General features: G+C 49.5%; 1 protein-coding gene across 1 annotated transcript; it reads left to right on the top strand.

Moving 5' to 3' along the window:
* The first annotated feature begins 937 nt into the window (after positions 1-937).
* On the top strand, positions 938-19,712 carry TTC22 (tetratricopeptide repeat domain 22). The gene is made up of 7 exons (XM_065410105.1): positions 938-1,504; positions 10,018-10,073; positions 12,103-12,218; positions 12,946-13,064; positions 15,266-15,427; positions 17,997-18,149; positions 19,182-19,712. The coding sequence occupies exons 1-7, from the start codon at positions 938-940 to the stop codon at positions 19,710-19,712; spliced, it is 1,704 nt and encodes a 567-aa protein (XP_065266177.1).
* The last annotated feature ends 856 nt before the right edge of the window (positions 19,713-20,568 follow it).

The raw sequence follows: 20,568 nt of genomic DNA, 5'->3' as shown, positions 1-20,568 counted from the left end.
CAACTCGGAGGTGCGTATCTGCGGGTCACCCAGCAGCAGTGCTGGTAGAGTGCGGCTGATCCTCATTAAATACACACTGTGGCTGGCCCAGAATGGATCCACCAAGGGGTGGGAAGAGTACAAGAGTCTCCTCCACTCCTGCCTTCCTGCACAGGGACCAGCCACAATGCTCACGCCCCCTGGTGAAAGGTCGAGGGTGAGCCGGATCCACGCTCTCACACCACCCAGCTGAACCAGCCAGCTGCGCCCTCTCATGGGGGGCTGAAGCCAGTGGGGAAAGCCTGGGCTGGCTGCTCCCTCCGCTCTGGCCAGCTGAGCCAGCCTGTGCAGAGCCCCAGGGGAGGGACTGTGACTGCAGCACAGCCCCTCCACTCCCCCAGCAGAGGGCTTCTGGCTTCAAATGCCTGGATCTGGTCCAGAAGCGGCTCCGCTGTGCAGTCCGTGATCAGGCTCAGCTACCGATCCGTTCTGATGGGGGTTTGGAGTAAGGGAATCAGGATTTGGCCCAGGCTGTTTATTTTCAAAGGTATTTTATGGCCTGGAGCGAAACACACAACGAACATTAACACACTACGGAATACAAACCAAAGAAGGGAAATGGGAGTATGGGACTGATCGCTCCAGCATGCACTGCAAGGAGCAGCCCAGCCCTGCCCCTGCCCTGCCAGGACCACAAGCAAGAATGGATCCAGCAGACTTTTCTGTTTTGGACTCTTGAGATTCACTGACAGTCCTGGCCAAGCAGGCCCTTGACGAATGACAGGCGTCGCTAGGTGCCTCTCCCATTCAGGACTCCTCCCAGGCTGCATGTGAATCAGCTAAACCAGAATTGCAGGTTTGAGAGAGCGGAAAACATTGTGAGAGAGGAGGAGGAAAAGGCTAGGACTGGGAGACGCCACCGCAGCAGCCCTGCGTGGGGATATACCAGCAAGTCCCCATGGAGAACCCGGAGGAAGCCGAGGTGGATATTGACACGCTCATTGATGAGATGGACTATATTCCTGGTCACTTCCACCTGGAGATGAACATGAACTTCGAGCCCTGCTCCCCTGTGAATTTCAGAGGGAGGGACATGAAGCTTAAGCGAGACAGCCTGATGTATGAGCTAGAGCTTGAGTCTGGCTCCCAGCAATTCGCTGTCAGGAACCTGCTCGGGGTCTTCTCCTTCCACCTGGAGGAGATGGAGCAAGCCAAGGAGATCTTCCTGAGCATCTCCCAGGAGGACCCTGACAACCTCAATACCTGGGCCAACCTGGCCTACGTGTACGACAGGCTGGACAGCGAGCAGGAAGAGGCTGACTGCACCAAGAAACTAGCCCACTTAATGGGCCTGGGCTCAGAAGACGAGTCTCAGGGGGATCCCAGGCTCCGAGCAGCCCGCTGTCTGGCAGAGCAGGGCTACGCTTACGTCTTTGACATTGGGCTTGTGGATGAAGAAGACCGAATGGAGAAACTGACTGCCGGACTCATGCTCTATGACAAGGCTCTTGCTTATGGGCAGCAGGTCAGTCACGGCTCCTACCAATGTGTAGATTGCTGTCTGGTATCACTGGACGTACTTGCCATGTGTCTTTGTAGGGCCTCTATCCTTTGGGCAGAGCAATTCAATCATGGGTTCATTATGATCGCGGGAACCTAGAGTAGGAACTAATTTACCAGCTAATAGCTGAGCTTGGGTATGACAGTGCAGACAACTATAAGCCAGAGGGAATAAAGTTCTGCCAGGAGAAAGCTTCTGGAAATTGCTCCTATCTTAGTATTCGGCCCTCCTTCGTGCTGTGTCACTTAAAATTGTTGATCTCTATGGGCCCGATCCTGCAGATCAGCCCCTATAAAGGCGACACGATTCTGTAGCTGGATGGAATCGTGGAAAGTTTTAAGCCCGTTTTAAGTTACTCTGGTCTTACGTGATCAGAATAAACGGTGTTCTGCACTTCCAGCCTTATCTTCTCTAGCTGTTCAAACAAAGGCGCGTCCTTCTGCACACGCAGTGTGTGGCTGGCCTCTGGGAGCTCATAAAAGGCCAGTGGCTGGTATGCTCATTTAAGGGGAGCGCTTGGGTCAAGAGGTGGTTTTGTTTATTGTTAGAATAAGAATTGCACGGTGTACACTCTCTGAGATATCAGAATAGATGGAGCATCAGTGTAGCACACACATTGAATTTGCTTCAAGACACTAACTGTGTTCTGTTGGCAAAGCCGCAGAAAATGTCCTTCCTTAAGCCATTCAGCTCAAGGCTTTGTGTCAAGTGCAAATACTTCTCCCAGCCATGTTTGGAAGGGGCTTCAAGGCCTTCAGCTAGAAGGTGCTATCAAAATGCTCAGGAGTGCTACAGCTCAGTTCATTCCTTTAAATTCTTGACAGCAGACATGTTATCTGGGAAGTGCATAACTATTACAGAGAGACAAGGTGGGTGAGGTAATAACTTTTATTGGACCAACTTCTTTGGGTGAAAGAGACAAGCTTTTGAGCTGAGAGCTCTTCTTCAATTGTGGGTAAGCTCAAAAGCTTGTCTCTTTCACCCATAGAAGTTGGTCCAATAAAATATATTGGCTCACCCATCTTGTCTCTCTAATATCCTGGAACTAACATGGCTACAGCAACACTGCAAATAGTGTTGCCAACCCCCAACATTCAAAAATCATGAGTCAGACCCCAGAAAATCCTGAGATAGACTTAGCAAATCAGGATTTTTACAGCTAATTAATCTCGGATTCTTTTTCTTTGCCTCCTGTTACCTGAGCCTTTAGGCTGCACTCAGGGCACATTTTCAACCTTTTCTTTGCAACTCTGAGGGCTAGAAACTTGCTTTTACTTTTAAATGCAAGCTGAGATTCTCATGGAATCACATCACTCCTGGATCTGGGCTTTAAAAAAATAATCACAAGAGTTAGCAACATTTCAGTGAAGGGCAGGATAGAGAACTCTAGGATAGAGAAACAGATGAAAATGCATAGCAAGAGAATTAGCACTGCATCATTCTCTAAACCTCCTGTTCTAGGATGTTCTGTTGTGTCAGTGAGATGAAAACTATCAGACCATTTTTTTCATTTTAATTAGATGTGGGGGAGATGTCACAGGGTGACTGGCCCTTTAAGGGGAGATAGGTCCAGAGCCCCACCTGTGACCCACTTAACTTGTCTCCCCAGGTGGAGAAGATGAGCAGTGCCACAAGACAGGCAGGTTGTGTGACTAGAATCAAGCCTTCTTGAGATAACAGAGAAGCCTGCAGAGAATCAAAGGGGAGACTCCAAGTAGGAAGCCCTCGGAGCTGTTGCTAGATGGAGAGCAGGGAGGGACTCAAAGGAGCAGGAGAGCAGCATGAGCTGCTCAGAGACTCTCCCAACTACCCAGGCAGGAGGGGTTCAAGCCAGCTGGGAGCAGCAGCCAGCGAGGATGGCTGGAAGGTTGGAGAGCAAGTCTGCTAGAGGAAAGACTCAGCAGGGCCCAGCCTAGGATCACTGCACCAAGGGGTGGGAGCCAGCTAGGAAGGCTAGGGGAGTTCTTGTGTATCCAGACCCCGAGAAGGGGTGTTACAGGACACACGAAAGACCTATGCTGACGTTACTGGGAGCCCAAGAGGGGGAAACTGAGGCAGCCGCTAGCCTGCAGCCAGAGTGGGTAGGCAGTGCTGCTACAGGCGATTCAGCAGCTATTTAAAATTCTGCAGTCTGGCACTAAATTTTTCACAGTCCCAGTTCTGCACAAAGTAGGGGGTTAGTGATGCAGGGCCGCTCCGTGTGACGCAGGCAACGGTCTAACCCCGAGCGCTGTCACTTAGCGCATCACTGAGGCTACTGTCATAAGTGGACTCATCGACAGCACGAATGGGGCACTATTGTGTTATAACACAGCAACATGTGTGGTGTAAATGGAGCCCTACCAGTGTCCAGTCCCAAGTCTGCAGCCACACAGACCAAAGCAGCAATTATCAGAAAGGTGTGAGCTTTCTCCCATCAATAACATTATTCCTTTGTAAACACTAAGGGCCAGACTCTCAGCTGATGTAAATCAATGTCCCTCCATTGATTTCAGGAGAGTGATTCCAACATACCTCACTTGCAGATCCAGCCCCGGCACTGCTGACCCTCTTATCCAAACCACCCGGTTTATGTACCCGCCCCTGCCAGCCACTCTATTCTCTGTGCAAGGACACTGCCTAGGAAAAAGGTTGTGAATCTACAAAATAATTGACTCTTCTATCAGCTATTCTGTGGATTGCTCAAACCATTCCCGTGCTGGCCACCAGCCTTAGAAAGTAGGAGGGGAGCGGTGTTTACAATGTTGACAGCTGCAAAAATGTTGGAGCCCTGTGGGCTGGTTGTAGGATTCTGAGGAGCTCCTAGTAAATCTAGTCCAGCAGCATTCATACCCTTCACTTGAATAATCTCCGGCAGATCTTATCTACTGTAGGGCCATGTGGAATTGTAACTCAACTAAAGCCCTGCAGCCCTGGGGAAAGTGTGTGCAGGAATCCTGCAGGTTTTGTCTAAACTGCCTATGGGTGTCCCTGCCGGTGAGCAGCCCAACCTAACTTCTCTGGCAGTGTGGGGAAAGGAGCAGGTTTCAATTTAAAAAATGAGGATTTGAATGGCAAATCTGGAGAGTTTAGCAAAAGCTCAAGCAAGACTTTAAGCCCCAGCCCTGCACTGTTCAGTGGGAGCGCCAAGAGGCATTGTTCAGACAGGTACTCTGCCTCCCAGAGATCCGGGTCAGCACAGGCATCACTCTGTTACAGGATGCACTGTCTGCTCTGCTGCACAAGGGAGTGGAGGCATACGCCTTCCCCCTCTGGAGCCATGAGTGCTAGCCTTGTGCGGGCTGTGCGTTCTGCACGGCGCTGGGTCCACGGCAGGTGTGAGTCTGTCACAGCTCCAGCTGCAGAGGCTGGATCTTTAGTTCAGGTTGTAGCTGCTTATGCTTTTTAAGTCTGGAGATCCCTGGTTCAGTTTCTGGGGTGTTGCTCAAAATGGTGGCTATCAAACTTGCACTTAACAAAGCACAAAGGCCAGGGTGGGCAGCGTCTTTGTGCCCTCTCCCGCTTTCTCGCTCTTCCACTGAAGGCCAGGCACAACCTAGCTCCAGAGAACGTAGCCAGGTGGCTTGCCAGGAGTGATGAGTGATTCTGAGTCAGCTGGTTAGACATTCCTCAGCGGAAACTTTTCCGACAATGCCGATTGGTCAAACTGGAAAAGTTTCGCGGCAATGGCTCCTTTTTGACCAAGTTCTGATGGATCCCCCCCTGCCAGGCAGGTTTAGAAAACTGCCTGGTTTCCTGCCTGCTCACCCACCCAGCCCTCCGCAGCCTACCAGGGCAGCCTGGGTTTCCAGGCTCTAAGCTCTCAGGCAGCCTGCCTGGTGGGGAGCCAAGAAGCCCTGGGAACTGCGACTCCGAAGCTCCAAGGCTCTCTATTCAGCTGGGGCCCCCAGACTTACAGCTCCCTGCCAGTCCACCAGGTGGCTGCCAAAGAGCCGGGAGCTTCAGCGCACCAGCTAACAGCGCCTCAGCAGACAGAGCTACCAGAGTCCTCGGCTCAGGGACAGCCCGCTGGGCAGAATGCCCCTCAGCTGGGGTTCCATTCCCTTTCATGGAGACTTTCAAAAATGTTGGGTTCCATTCCAAATTGAAACATCCGTCCTCCCTGGAACAAAATTCCCTTTCTCCGCACAGCTCTCATTTTGAGGTACCCAACTTGAGCCACTTTAAAGAGACCCGTTTTTCAGAGGGCTGGTTGCTAAGCACTTTTTACAGACCCCCCCCCCCCCCCCCTAGGCATGTCTCAAGTTGGACATCCAAAAAGTTAGGCATTAAAATCATGTGTCGAAATCCTTTCTCATTTAGTGCTGGCTGCTTCCTTCTACATCATGATCCATAGTCTTGCTAGGCCGTTTAAGGTACAGGTTTATTTTATTCATATGCCCAGATAAAATGAACCCACAAAGAAATCAAAAAAGAAACTTAAACTGAATACCTTCTAAACAATCCAGCCAGCTCAGTGCTCTCCAAACCCATTAACCTGCAAAATCTGCTCCACCGCCAGGTCTAAAGGGAATAGCAATTAGCACTTTGCCCACAACCCATTACAATTAAAAGCAAACAGAGCCACCAGATGGGAGTATAGATCACAAAGCTGGTTCACTTTCAACAGATCATGGGCAAAGTACCAGCAACGGTGCTTGGTTCAGCTTCAGCCAGGGAGGAGGAATGGCCTTTCCAATTGTATTCAGTTCTTCTTATGAGCTAGGAGTGCAAATTCCCTCCCTCCAGTAATCTGTTACTTTCAACCTCAGAGGATCCCCACATGCTTCCCAGGCAATCTGTAAGATCTTCACAGGTGCTGAGTACCCACAAATCCCATTGAAATCAAGGAAGTTGCAGGTGCTGAGCACCTGATTCAGCATTCCTGACGTGGGTATCAGTGGAGGCTGAATGAGCAACGGCCTGTAGAAACTCTTCTCCCGTGAATGAAAGGCAGCCACCTCTGGGGGAGTGGTGGCAGGCGGCTGGAGCATGGCATGTTGCACAACAGCTGGGATGGGGAATGCTGGCCAACAACTGTCCGCAGGGCAAACTCCTGTTGTTACAAAACCGTGCCATGAGATGTTTAAAGTCAGATTGGCCCTATTAGGGCATGTCTACATTGCATGCTAAGCTCGGGCTCCAACTTAGGTTTCAGCCAAGTCCCTTTTCTGTCCACACACACATCAGTCTGACTCGGGTCAGCAAGCACTCAGGACCCAGGTCCTAGGACCCTCCTAGTGGGGTGGGTCAGAGCCTAAGTCCCGCTGTGACTTGGGTCCAAGCGCTGTCATTTTGCAGTGTGGACGCAGGTCAAGCTGCAGACCCGAGTCAGAAGGTCTGCATAGTGCAGTGTGGATGTGTTAGCACAGCTGTGAAAGCTGGGTCCAGGTTTACAATGCAATGTGGATGCAGCATGGGCTTGGAAACACCAAGTCCACAAGCCTGGGTCCCAGAGACCCAGGTGTACAATGCAATGTAGACATACCCCTGGACACCAGCCCACCTTAGGGTGCTGTGGAGCCTCCTGCCCCACAGGGGAAAAGCATTGTGCTGTAGGAAGACATAAGACTCCCTGGAGCTTCCCAGCACACAAGGTGAGCACATCTGCTACCCCATGTCTTAGCAGAGCGGGCTGGCTGCAGTGGGTGAGCAGGGCAGTGGCCTCACCTCCTGCCCACCGCCACCATCTCCTCTCGGGAGCCTAGTGCCCCAGGGACATCTCTGGACTCGGGAGCGCCCCAGGCTGCCCATGCACAACACTCACAGCCTTGACTTCTAAGGATCCTCCCAAAGGGAATTGCCTGGCAGTCAGTTCCTTGGCCACAACAGGATGAGGGGGTCAGCGCAGGCAGGGAGGGAGGCTGTGCGCTTGGAGTTTGGAACCAGTCGCTTGGCTCACAAAACTGTCCCTTAGGGCAGCTACCCACCTGGCACACTGTTAGCGGCGTTTCTGCAGTGAGCTGGCATTTCTGCTTACAGCAGCAGGCTAAATATCAGCCAAGTGCTTTCAGATATTTATAGTGCACTGAGAAATCTCTTTCATTGGAACGTATTTCTGCCACCTACGCGGTATTAGATCCAACAAGCCGACAGTTCTTCACCGCAGAATCTCCTGGCTATTTCGAAAGCTTTATATTGGTGCGTCTGTTATTCCTGTCATACGTCCCCATTTGTCCTTCCCTTACACACCAGCAAAAGATGCTAACACTTTGCACCTCTGCAGCTGCTGCTGTTTGAGCATCTCAGAGCACTTTGCAAACATGAATAAATTTAGCATCAAACCCTCTCTGAGGACGGCATTATTATTATCCCCTTGTAGCAGATAGGGAACCTGAGGCACATGAGTTAAATCCTTGTCCTACAGAATATATAGGAGTTTTGACTTCACTGGGGGGCCAGGATTTAACACTGCAGATTTGATGCTCCAGGGCTTTGCACCTTGTGTGTTATTTACACCAGTGAAAAGTGGGTGCAAACACAATCGGAGCAGACTGGCAACTGTTATAGCGACTCTGCACAAGAGTGAAAGCCTGCACAATGCAGAGACAAAATGGGTGAGGTAATATCTTTTATTGGACCAACTTCTGTTGGGGAGAGAGACAAGCACAGACTTTATCCTGGGACTAACACAGCACCAACAACACTGTGTGCACAGTGCAGTTACCAGTAAGACTCTGAACTGAGCAAGGCGACACAGAAGGCCTGTGGGAGAGCTGAGAACAGAACTCTAAAATCTCCTGATTCCCAGCGCTGTGCTGTGCTCGTGAGACCATCCTTTCTGCAAAGTGAGTGGAGACAAATCAGCCCTCACCTCCTGCTCCCCACGCACTTGCATGAGGCAGCAAAGATGGTGTGTGTAACCCTCGCTAACCCCGCAATTCCTTCCTCCCTGAATCCTCAGCACAGGGCAGGAAGGCAATGCTTTGTTTGGGAAAACTGTCCATTTGGTTTCTCCACCTCGCTGGTGCAACTGGCTGGCTGGGCCTGTGCTTGCTAAGGAGCTGTTCACGCCAGTGACGCAGTGAGCAGCTACAGTATGGAATCGCTCTGTTCTGGGTACGATAAGCGGGAGCCAGGATTGTTGTTGTAAGGCATTACTCTGCCTCAACCTTCGGCTTTCGTCACAAGAACACGCTAAACCAACCCCACCACTTGATCCCCCAGCATGTGCTGTCTTCTATGTGTCAGCCTCGGAGACTTGTGCTCTCTGGGGCAGGGGCTTGCTTTCTTTGTGTGCCCTATGCAGTGCTGAGCGCAGTGTGAATAATATAAGTAACATCGAGAACGATGTTTGCTCCTTTTAATTGTAACTGCGTCCACCTCTTGGAAACTGCTGACCTGGCTAGTATTGCAATCCATAACCCATTGCGTTATATACTGTCCACCAAGACTTACCCCATTGCACTGCCCCGTGCAATTTCCATTTCAACAGAAAGCATCCTCTTCTCTGTGCAGAGTGAGGGGACTGTGCTGCAGGCAAAGAACCCGACAAGCCTGATCTCCATGTTGCTGGCCCAGACTGGCTCTGCGATGTACCATTTTTAAACACAGTAATGCATACAACAACCTTGTAGGACGCAGACTTAGACAGATGCACACTTCATGGAAACCCACTTCTAACCTGCACAGAACAGAGTAAACACTAAATAAACCACCCTGAGTGGAATGGTATAGCCTGGCTGCAGAAATAGGGGGAAGAGAGGAAATCCGTGTGTCTGTGAGGACACCTGCATTCAGGAAGTGCCTTTTAATGGGTAGACCTGTGGCCCGGGAGTTGGGATTTCTGTGTTCTAGTCCCTGCTCTGCCACTGACTCCTCAGACCATCCATTTCCCCCTCTGTAAAATGGAATGATTAGTGCTTTGCTTGTGAACCAATTGCCATTGACACTATAGACTTCAAAGGGTTTTACAAAGGTGGATAAGCATTACTGTCCCTTCTTACAGATGGAGAAACTGAGGCACAAAGATTTGCCCAAGGTCTCACAGCAAGTCCTTGGCAGAGTCATAAGCAGACTCCTGACTACCAGCTCTTGCTTCAGGCACTAGACTACAGCTGCCCCTCTCTGTAGGGTACTCCCTTAGTGGGTTGAGGATTCACTCGTGTGTTTACAAGGTGCTTTGAGATCCCTGAATGAAAGTGCAACATCCACTGTGGAACTTAAAGGCCAGTGTGAAAGGGCAGAGGTTTGCATGACATACTGAACAGGTTTTGAAAGGGACCATCTCTATTTAAGAGGGAACCTTTGTGTCAGATTTTGCCTTGCTAAAAACTCATGGAGCGCCAATGGCGGGCGCTACACTGATTTACACAGCTGAGGATCTGGCCCAGTGTCTTTTATTGAATAGCAAAGTAAGAAGTGTTTTGAATGTTGCTTTCCTGGCAAAGTGCATGTTCGTCTTCCCTTGGGACGTCTAGTTTCATAGGCCAGTGGATTCAGGAGGGCGATTTTCAGGTGTTAATGATGATTTTCCTACAAACCTTTCCCTATTTCAGATCCCCCTGGAGGAGAAAAGAAGCTGGTACTTCACTATGGCCACGCTGTACATCAGGTAAGAGAGGGAGTGCCTGGCGCGGAGCTGGAAGAAGAGAGCGGAACAGCACCGAACACCTTCTTCAAGGGTGCCATGAGAAATAAACAGCAGCAGGTTACAGTGGAATGGGGGAGTTTGCCTGCAACCTGGCAGACCATCTGCTTTGTTTCTTGGGAAGTTGTAGCAAGGACTATGAGATGCCCAAGCCTGGCTCAACTAAAACAAAGGCATTGAGAGCAGGGACCGATAGCTCCAGTGTGGGATGGATTGTAATTGCCCCAGGTGACAGGTGCTAGTTAACATTTCTCTCCAGGTGAATTAAACGCCCAGTCTATTCAGACCCCATTCAGGACACAATCAAAATCCCTAGTGACCGATCCCCTAGAGCGATCTCGTTGAGCCACAAGCCAGAGAGTTTCCTTAGTCGTTTCTTCACTAGGGTGTTTAATTTGTTCTGGGTTCTCAGGGGCATTTTACCTTTGATTCCCCATGGGAACTCCTTACAGGCCAACATTTCCCGCTCTCTGGTGACCACGGAGAGGAGGTGGTGTGTCCCTGGCTGTGGTGCACTATGGGAGACGTTTCTTCAGTGGGATCAGGATTTGTCCCATGGTGCGGAGAAAGGGATTTTCTATGCAGAGATGAGTGGCTTTTTTCACTCTCTTTTTATTGCACAGCAAACCAGAGCACACCCCTCTAGTGAGGCCTGGGCTAGCACGCGGTGGAAAACAGGTAATGCATCAGGGGAACTGAAACCAACTTAGCATCACAGTACAATGGTGCCAAATGCCAGGGGGAAGTGGATTCCACAGACAGAGGAGGACTTGTGTAAACGACTCGGAGGGAAATCCTGGTTCCATTGAGCTCAATGGCAAAACTCCCAATTACCTCAATGGGGCCCGGAGTTCACCCTATATCAGACTTGTTCTCTCTTACTGCCTGGTAGGAGAAGGGGCTTCATAGAGAAACTCAGATACCATGGTCATGGGCACTGAATTAGTGGATTACGAGGGCAGAGTTCATTCTACCTGGCACAGGGTGGCTGGCCCTTTAAAGGAGTTGGGCCTAGCCCTCCTTTGCCTAGTTACCTGCCTCTCTGGTGATGGCTCTGAGGCCAGGGATCAGGTGATAGATTGCAAGTGACTGGGCCCAGATCCACAAAGGTATTTAGGCTCCTAAATTCTAGGCCTTGGGCCTTAGATAAAAGGCCAAAGAAGCAGCCCAGCTGAGAGTGAGACCTGCGGGAGACTCTGGGTCCTGGCCTGATTTCATGAGTTAGATTTGTGTTGTGCTGTTTGATTTGGAGAAATAAAACTCAGCCCTTAAGAAAGGATCTGAAATTCTGCCCCTAGCCCTGAGCCGCCTCCCACACACCAAAACTGCTGCTGCTGAAGTCACGGAAAGTCACGGAATCCGTGACCTCCATGACAGACTCGTAGCCTTAATTATAGTTACAGCTAACAAAAAGGGCATCAGATGGGAGATAAAACCTCATGTTTCAGGGCTCAAAACAATTTATAACTAGTAGGGATTAGGATTAGACTTTTCTGGGTGGCAGATTACCCCACATCTACCTACTGCAGGGTTCTTACACTTCCCTGTGAAGTGTCTGGTGTTGGCCACTGTCAGAAACAAGATACAGGGGTGTGATCCAGTCTGGCAACTCCCTATGTTCCACTGTTGCAATGCAGTGGAGAATCAGGCTCCTGAGTTCCAATCCTGACTCTTTGTTGACTCGCTGCGTAACCTTGGACAACTCGCTCTACCTCCCTGCGCCTCGGTTTCTAGTAAAGCAGGGAGAACATTATCCACCTCTGAGATCCTTGGATGAAAGGTGCTGTGTAACTTCGAAGTCTAATTAATAGTAGTGCGTTTGCTGTCCTAGGGTGTGACACATGAGCTGTGACTAGTAAGCCACTCCCACTGACTGCAGAAGTGTACCCTAATACTGAGCAATCAAAGCACTATTTGCTAAGGAAAGCAGTCCTATTGATAGAGGCGTTTGTGTAGCTAGGAGCCAGTAACCAAACCACTCCTGCTCTTACAGATTAGATGGGATCCTGATGAACAAGGGAAATGATGAGCAGAAGCGGCTGCCCTCCTTTAACAGAACGCTGGCTCTGCTTCGACAAGTGACCAAGTCCTCAAATTCTCACTACAGAGGTATGAGAACCGGCTCATTCCAGGCACACTCCACGGCTCTGCACAAGAAGCAGGGCTCAGACCGCAACTCACCAAGCTTTTCACACCTGCCTGCCTAAGGTTAGGCTCATACATGAACGTGGCCTTATATGCAGAAGAGCTAAGTATCTACAAATCCCATCTCTGGCAGCTGCTAAGGCCCCGATTCAGCAGGTTACTTAAGCAAGTGCCTAATTTTAAGCACATGAATAGTCTCATTGAAGCACATGGAACTAGTCGCATACTTAAAGTTAGTCACGTACTCAAGCACCTTGCTGATCAGGGCCTAAAAGTTATCGTACAATGGTTGTTGGGTGGCCTGGGTGAAATAAACTGATGGTCTCAGTCCAGTACCTAGTCAACAGAGATCAGGGAAATAACGTTTTCAACGGCAGCACAATTGCTGCGTATTGGCCGTCTCAGCAGAGAAGCCAAGGAGAAGACAGATTCTGGGAAGTGACCTATGCTCTGACCCCTTAGAGATCTGGGGTGTGGTCGAAGTACTTGGGTGGGGCAGCGTGTGGGCAGCTTGCACTGTCACTCTTCATGTTGCAGATAAACCAAGTACTCCAGGCTCCTGGGCACTTCTCAGAAGCACTAAATTCACTAAACTAACCTGACTTTGATTGTGCAGGATGGATAGCTTCTAATGTTAGTGTCTTTACTGCTAACCTGCTCTGACTTCTGTTCTCCACCCCCCACCCCCCAGCTCTGGCCTGGTGCTACCTCGGGTTGCTGCTGGAAAGGAAAGAGACGTTTTCCACCACCCCGATGGGGATCCATGACTGTGGTTACTCTGGGACTGGGCCCCTTGATTGCTTTGGCAAGGTGCTTTTTTACTTCATTGCTAGCGTGTAACAAGAAGACTTGGGGAAGACCCCATTGCTCGCTCCTTTCCACCTACATCCCCCATAAGCCATGCAGATTGCCATTTCTCTCCTCCGCATTCCCTTCTTATCTGCTCCTTCCCCGTCACCCCATCCTCATGCCTCCTTTTCCCTACTGCGAGGCACTCCAGAATGAGCAGTACATCTAAGGCAAAGCCAGCAGAGCTTAGGATCTCTGTCTTACACAAGCAGACCTCACCATCAAGGACACTGGGTCAGATTCTCAGGTGGTGTGAATCAGTCTCGTTCCACTGATGACAAGAGCTACCACTTACTGCAGCCCAGGGGCCCAAGCTGTAAGATGAGGCTGGAGGAAGCATCCAGGGGTTAATTTTTGTTAAGAGTGAAGAAGTTCTAGGGATGGGAGAGTCCCAGGGAATGGAGAGAAGGGAGAAGGATTAGGCTGGGTGTTTGTTTTACCCCCCCCCCCCCCCCCGCCACAGCCTCCACCCCTTATACAAGCACCTGAGCCTCACACTGACTACACCCCTGCTCCCAATGTAACTGAGGAATCACATGCTCCATTGGCAGCCTGCCTGGGTTACACGTGCAACTCAGCAGTCCTGCCAGCTCTCGGGTTAAGATTATAATCACACAAGGCAGCGTTGGCATGTACAGGCCTAAGCCACCCATCCAGTCAGGATCCAGAGCTAAACTCTCCCAAAACTCAGGGCTGGCTTGATCCATGGTTTGGGCTCACAGCCACCTCTGCCAAGAACAGTGGCTAAGTCTATTGCCATTATCAGTCGGGTCTAGCCTTATGGGAGTGCATGAAGAGGGAGGGAGAAGGAGTCTCCTCCCCTTTCAATGCCCTATACAGAGTGCAGGCACAATTCCAGTGCCTGCACTGGCCACTCTGTGGAGGGCTGGGAAGGAGGCAGGGCTATAACCCAGTCCCCATTCCACAATGGTCGGGAAAGCTCCCCTCATACGACGTAGGCCCGCAACCATACTCTCCCCGCATTGCCTCCCAGAGTTCCCTGCTGGGATAGTGTGGCTCCAGACCTGTATCTCTACAGCCCTTAATCAGGCACCAAGACGCTGTGGTAATGGGCCTGATGTATGAACCTAAGTCGATTACTTTGGAGTTTTAAAAAAATAGCACGTGGAAAATTTAAGGTGCTTCCTGTTTCTGAGGTAATAACTGTGTCCTGACTTAAATAATGTAGATGTTGAGGTGCTTATTAGTCCAGGGTGTCAAGGCCAAGTCGTGAGCAGCCAGATCTAGTGGTCAGAGCTGGAGTCCACAGTCAGGAGTTGAGAGTCAGGCTGGGTCAGGATACTGGGAGATCAGAATCACAAGCCAGAGATCAGGAGCCGAGTCAGGTCAGGATACTGGGAAGTCAAGCCAGGGGAGCGGGAAGCACCCAGTCCAGAGCACGGTGAATCCCAGTTGTTCAGACAGCTTTCCTGTTCCTGACTTAAGTAGGGCCAGTGAGCCAATCGGCTGCTCTGGGACTTCATCAATAGGATATCAGGGCGGACCCTCAAACTGGGGCTGTGTTTCCTGGGTCAGAAGTTATCAGCAGGTTGCCAAATGGAGGGTTGAAGCGTGGCTGCTCCTGTGGGCCTGGGTTTGAGGCCATGGGTTATGACACAGGGTATGGTTACTACTGAGTTAGCAGAAGGAATCATTGGGTGGTGGCTTTTCTAGGCCAGAATCTAATGCCTCTTCTTACAATGGGTAGCTTATGCTCAGCCAATGATCCCGTTGACTTTAATGGGGCTGGATCATGCATGGAGAGAGGTGCTACTCAGTGAGATAGGGGATCAGAATCTGCCCCTAAATATTTCTGAGAAATGACTGGGTTTTTCTTCTTCCTCTTGCTGGCTAGGTGAAATGAGAAGTTGAGGCAACCATGTTTGTTGAGGGCATGTAGATGCCAAGCCCTGAGGGCAGCAGTAAAGCGGAGTGCAGGAATCTGCCTATTTAAAAGAACCGCACCATTGTGAGTCAGTACCTGTGCAGCTTTTGAGTCATCATCTGAGTCACAACAAACTACAGTCAGTCAGTCACAAAAGCCAGTCTGGTCCAATAACACAGACGGTCCAATTGAATCAGGGATGTTTCTGGGCCTTTGATCAGTACAGTAAGGGGCAGTTCACTGATGGGAATATGTTTTGCTTTCTTGGTTTCAAAAGGCAATAGAAATAGCTAAAGACAATCCTCCCACACTAAACCGACTGGCAAAAATTTTCCACTTCCTGGGCAAGCAAGAAATGGCTATGGGAATCTGCAATATGGCGCTAGCTCTCCTACAAGATCCAGAGCTCAACTGGCAGGCCTACTGCACGCGGGCCAAGGTACGTTGCTTGTCTTTGAAACCAAAGTCTGAACCAAGAGCCAGAGCAGCCCCTAACCTGGCCAGGGACTGGCCTTGTGGCAATATTTCTAGCAACCTCGTCATTTGCACAAGATTTGAGGCTATGCTAAACTTACCAAACAAACCCAACAACTCACATTTCTGTCTATGTCATTTTGCTTGATTTCTGGAGTCTTCTGGAGTGGCACCTTGCACAGGCTTCAGCTCGTCCTGGGAAGCCCATTGGAACATACAATTTTTTTCTGAAAGGGACTGCAGCCTCACCTTAAAAAAGTAAGGCTCCGTTGTAGCAAAGCGCGTAAGCACTTTTGTCACTTTAAGCACATGCATAGTCCCGCTGACTGAAATGGAACTATTCACCTGCTTACAGTGAAAGATGTGCTTATGTGCTCTGCTGAATAGGAGTGAGATGCCTCATGTGCTGAAAGTGAAACAGGTGCCTAAAGTTCTGCTGAATTGGGGCCTAAATTTAAGAAACTAAGTAAGCATGTGCATTTAGTACCCTTCATTTCCTCTTCTAACCTGTTGTGCAGTGTTGCTCTGTGATGTGAAACAGCTGCCATGTTCCACCCCAGAGGTGGCTGTATATCAGTGGTGGGTGAAATGATCCCTCTGTTTAGTTTGTTACTCACTTTGGGACACTTCTAGATAAAAGGCATCCCAGGAGATGTACACCGTTGCTGTAAATATTAATAATTATGGAAACTGATCTGGCCCATTGAGGTATCAACATTTCTCATTCGCTGTCATTACACAAGAGCAGGTTGGTGGAATCTTGGGCCTGATCCAAAGCCCATTGAAGTCAATGAGAATCTTCCCAGCAGCTTCAATGGCCTTCAGATTGGGCCCCAAATCACAGGAAGGCACTTGAGTTCCAGCAGAAGGTAATGCTGGTTTCCTGCCACTCTCCACCCAGAATAAAAACCTACCACTGCCTCCCTCCTTCCAGGAGCCAGCCTGACTCTATGTGTTTCCATTAAGGGCTTTATTTGACAGAAGATCTATGAACTTCCAAAATGCAGAATCCCCGTGTAAGGCCATTGATCTGCTTTTCAAGCCCTGCCAGCCGAGTGCAGTCAGCCAACTGGAGAGGGCATTTGCCAAGATCCGCAGCCTCTCTGTGCCACTGGTGAATATTGGAGGCATCATTTGAATAAGCATCGTCATCCCTGAGCGGCTTGCCAGCTGATGCACCCAGGATACAGGGCCCCAGGGGAGATTTCTCTTGGAAAATGGGGCTCACCAGGCCTGGCCTTGTACTCAGGAGTCAAATTCCTCTTCGTGATCTGAGGAGCCTTTCACTGATATGGCTCCTGAAAATGGCTCTGTCTGTGCCAGTGGGATTCCACTAGGGATTCCTGATAGCTTCTTTTCTAGCGTTTAGCTTCAGCTATCATTGTCCTGGGCTATGTGATGTGATAGTCAAAGCAGTCACCCAAAGGGAAAATAAACTGGGGAGGAAGGATGGTCTCATAGTTAAAGAGCCAGCCTGGAGATCTGAGTTCAGTGCTGGCTCTGCCATGAACTCACCTAGGGTAACATTTTCAAATGTTAATAAGTGACTGAGCCACCTAAGTCTAATTTTCAGGCATTTGGGAGCTGAAGTCCTATTGACTTTGAATGAGACTTAGGCTCCTAAATCATTTACGATCTTTTGAAAGTGTTACCCTCTACCTGTCTGTACCTGGGTGTCCCCATTTGTACAGTGGTGTTGATGATTCCTACCTCAAATAGCCGGGAGTATTGTTACTGGTTATTTCCTATTATAACAGCAGCAAAGTACTGAAATGGGAGTTGGTTGGTTGGTTTTTAAATTAATTCTCACTTTATTTATTTTTTAAGACATGAAATATTCAATTCCTTAAGAAATAAATTACCTCACAAGTGAATGTTCAGGCTGTCCTGGGTATCCTTAGTGTGTGGCTAGACCTGTTCTTCAAAGGAGGTTTCTAATTTCTCTTGAAGCTCAGCTGCATGCAGGTATGAGGCCAAAAAAATGCAGCATTAGGGCGGTTTCTGAAAGCCAGACGGTGTCTTAACTAGACTCAGCTTCAGAAGACTACAAAACAATATAAAACAAAGGGCTTGATTCTGCAGTTCTTACTAAGTTAAAACTCCTCGGATCGCCAATGGGGTGCAGTGGTGCAACTGACAGAAACATGTAGTGCTCCCCAATTCTATTCATATAATAGGATTATTAGATCAATTGGTAGTTACATCCTCATCACTGTGAAAGGGGATTCCAGTAACTGGTCAACACATCTCCAGGAGGTGTGTGGAAATATGTTGTCTTAGGCACTCAGACACTTTGGTGATGGGCAAAATAGATAGCTCCTTGGCTCATGTAACTTGGCTTGCAGTGGAGCTACACTGATTAATCCCAACTGAGGATCTGGCCCAATGTGTTCATTTTTTTTACTAATATTAATATATTTAGTGCTATATATGTTAAAATGGCCCTACAAGCATGAACTAACCCCAAATATTGTGGCAGGAGGGATAACATTGAAACTGGATGTATGCCAGAATGAGTTTCCTCCTGTGTTTAGATCCACATTAAGCTCTATCTGCGAGATCTGGAACGTGCAAAGATGGGTTTGGGAGGCATGCCAGACAGGAAAAATCTCACCAGTGCTAAAGAGGACCTTGAAAGCATTGTAAAGGTTTGTCCGTGCTTGAAGACATACCTGGACATAGGCCAGGTGAGTAAATACACAGATGTTCTCCCAGTGAGATCAGCTGCTGCTTTTTTCATGTCTTCATGTTTTTATTTACATTCACTACTTAAAGAAACAAGAAGAACAATAGAACATAGAAACCCTGAAGGCTGAGTCCTGGCTCTTGGGGTATGTCTGCACAGGAAAAGCTGAACAAGGGCTCAGGGCCGGCTTTAGGCCAATTCCCCCGAATCGGGCCCCGCGCCTAAGAGGGCCCCGCGCCCAGTGGCAGGGCTGCCCAGAGTGGGGGGCAAGTGGCAGAGAATCCCTTCCCTGGCTAGAGGCACCTTTTTAATTTTTACTCACCTGGCGACGCTCCGGGTCTTTGATGGCACTTTGGCGGCAGGTCCTTCAGTGCCGCCGAAGACCCGGAGCGAGTGAAGGACCCGCTGCCAAAGACTAGGAGCGCCGTACGGTGAGTACAAACCCCACGTGGTTTTTTTACGTGTTTGTTTTTTTAAGTCATCCCTGTCGGGGCCCCGTCGAAACTGTTCGAATCAGGCCCCGCACTTCCTAAAGCCGGCCCTGCAAGGGCTAGCCTACACAAGCTAGCTTGAATCCAATTAGCAGTGAAGATAGCACAGCGTGGGGTCCTGGGTGGGCTAGCGAGCCATGTATGTACTCAGGGTCCCTGCTGGGCTTCTACTACCTGTGCTGAAGCCCACACCGCATTGTCTTCACTGCTGTTGTTACCGGTGCTAGCTGGATTCACGCTAGCTTGGGCAGGCTAGCCTGTGCACAGCTTCTGCTGTGTAGACGTACCCTAAGAATCAGTGTAGGGCCGGAGGTGGAGGGAGGTGAACTGGAGGGCTCAAATGATGGTTGTGTATAATGTATGCAGACTGGCCCAGAGCCTCAACTATGCCGTGGCCACTTTGCGTGGTCCACTGGTGGATTCTGCTAACGAATGTTACCCCGGCGTAGTGCAGTCTTCTCAGGCAGTAGTAAAAGGCTCTGCAGTTTCCCTGTAAACCACGGCTGTGAATCTGCAGTCATTCTGTCATTATGTCCTTCTAGGTCTACTATTACATGGGTGTTGATGCCATGCAGGAACTATTCCCAGTGGACGAGACTGCACTGGACAATGCTTTGGAGTTCTTTGCGAAAGCCATGGAGTTTGACCTGGGAGATACACTACCGGAAATACAGCTGCTTAGGGGGAAATGCTTGCGGCTTAAAAATGAGGAGTCCAATGCCATTGGGTGCTTCAAGCGAGCCATAGAACTGGACGATGTGGGCTCCACCTACACAGAGAGTTTCCGGTGCCTGATGGAGACACTCCTTATACTGTTCAGTCAGAAGAGGGTGAATGCCGAGATGCTGATGCAGGAGGTGGAATTGTGGGTAAAGAAGGCTGAGGAGAAATACCCAAAGCAGCGTGTCCGCCAGGAGCTGAGACTGGTGTGTCGCAATCACACAACAGAGGTGATCGAGCTCTCTAAAGCCATGGTCACCAGAGGGAATACCGAGCTGGTGAAGATGCTGTTTGAGACAATAAAGACTGACTTTTCCAAGCCCAAACTAAATGAGCGATCACTCTCCTTCTGAACAACCGACGTTGGAATCACGTCATGCAGCACAATTGCCTCCTGGCTGATACTGTCTGAACACACCTAGCTCTCTCAGATCTCATCAAACAGGCAGTAGACAATAACTAACCATTTAACTCTTATCCGCAGATCTCTGAGCAGTGTGCAGAAGTGGCCAAGTATTACTGTCTCTGTTTCACAAATGGAGAAACTAAGGTACAGACCAAATAATGAAAAGTGATCTCTGATTATGGGTGCCTCCAATTTTTGAGTTCACTCGAAGCTGTGAGTGCTCAACCCCTCTGAAAATCAGGCTCCAGGTTTCTCAGGGTGGACCTGGTCTGAAATGTGCTCAAGGCCACACAGCAAGTTACTGGCAAAGCTGGAAGTAGAATCCAGATCTCTTGCTTCCCAGACTGCCACCCTATCCGCGGGACAGCTCTGCCTCCATTACATTCTGGGGATGTGATATCCACTGTAGAATAGCCTCTGTGCTGGTGTTGGTCTCCACTCAATTATCCTCCTTTTCATTAAGCGAATGCAGCTAATGCAGAGCTCTGCTCCTGCAAACTCATTGGGAATTGAGGGTGCTTAGCACCAGGTAGGATCAGGCCACAATCCTTGGATTTCATTTTAAACAAATGAATAACACATCTGTTAATAAGGTAAGAAAGATTTTAGTGCGGGAAGGAAACATGATCTGTTGAATACTAGACAATCTCATATGTTCAGTCTTTTCTACCTTACGCTTTTATACTGCCTCCCATCACCATAGTATCTGATCCCCAACTCAGCCCTGCACTGGTTGGGAATCAAACACAGATCTCCCATCCTATGGTGATAAGCGCAGTATAAAGACCTGTATGAAACAGACA

This window comes from Emys orbicularis, chromosome 8, assembly GCF_028017835.1.
Source record: "Emys orbicularis isolate rEmyOrb1 chromosome 8, rEmyOrb1.hap1, whole genome shotgun sequence".
Classification (NCBI taxonomy): domain Eukaryota; kingdom Metazoa; phylum Chordata; order Testudines; family Emydidae; genus Emys; species Emys orbicularis.
The sequence above is the reverse complement of the archived record's forward strand: the minus strand, read 5'-3'. Positions and strand labels throughout refer to the sequence as shown.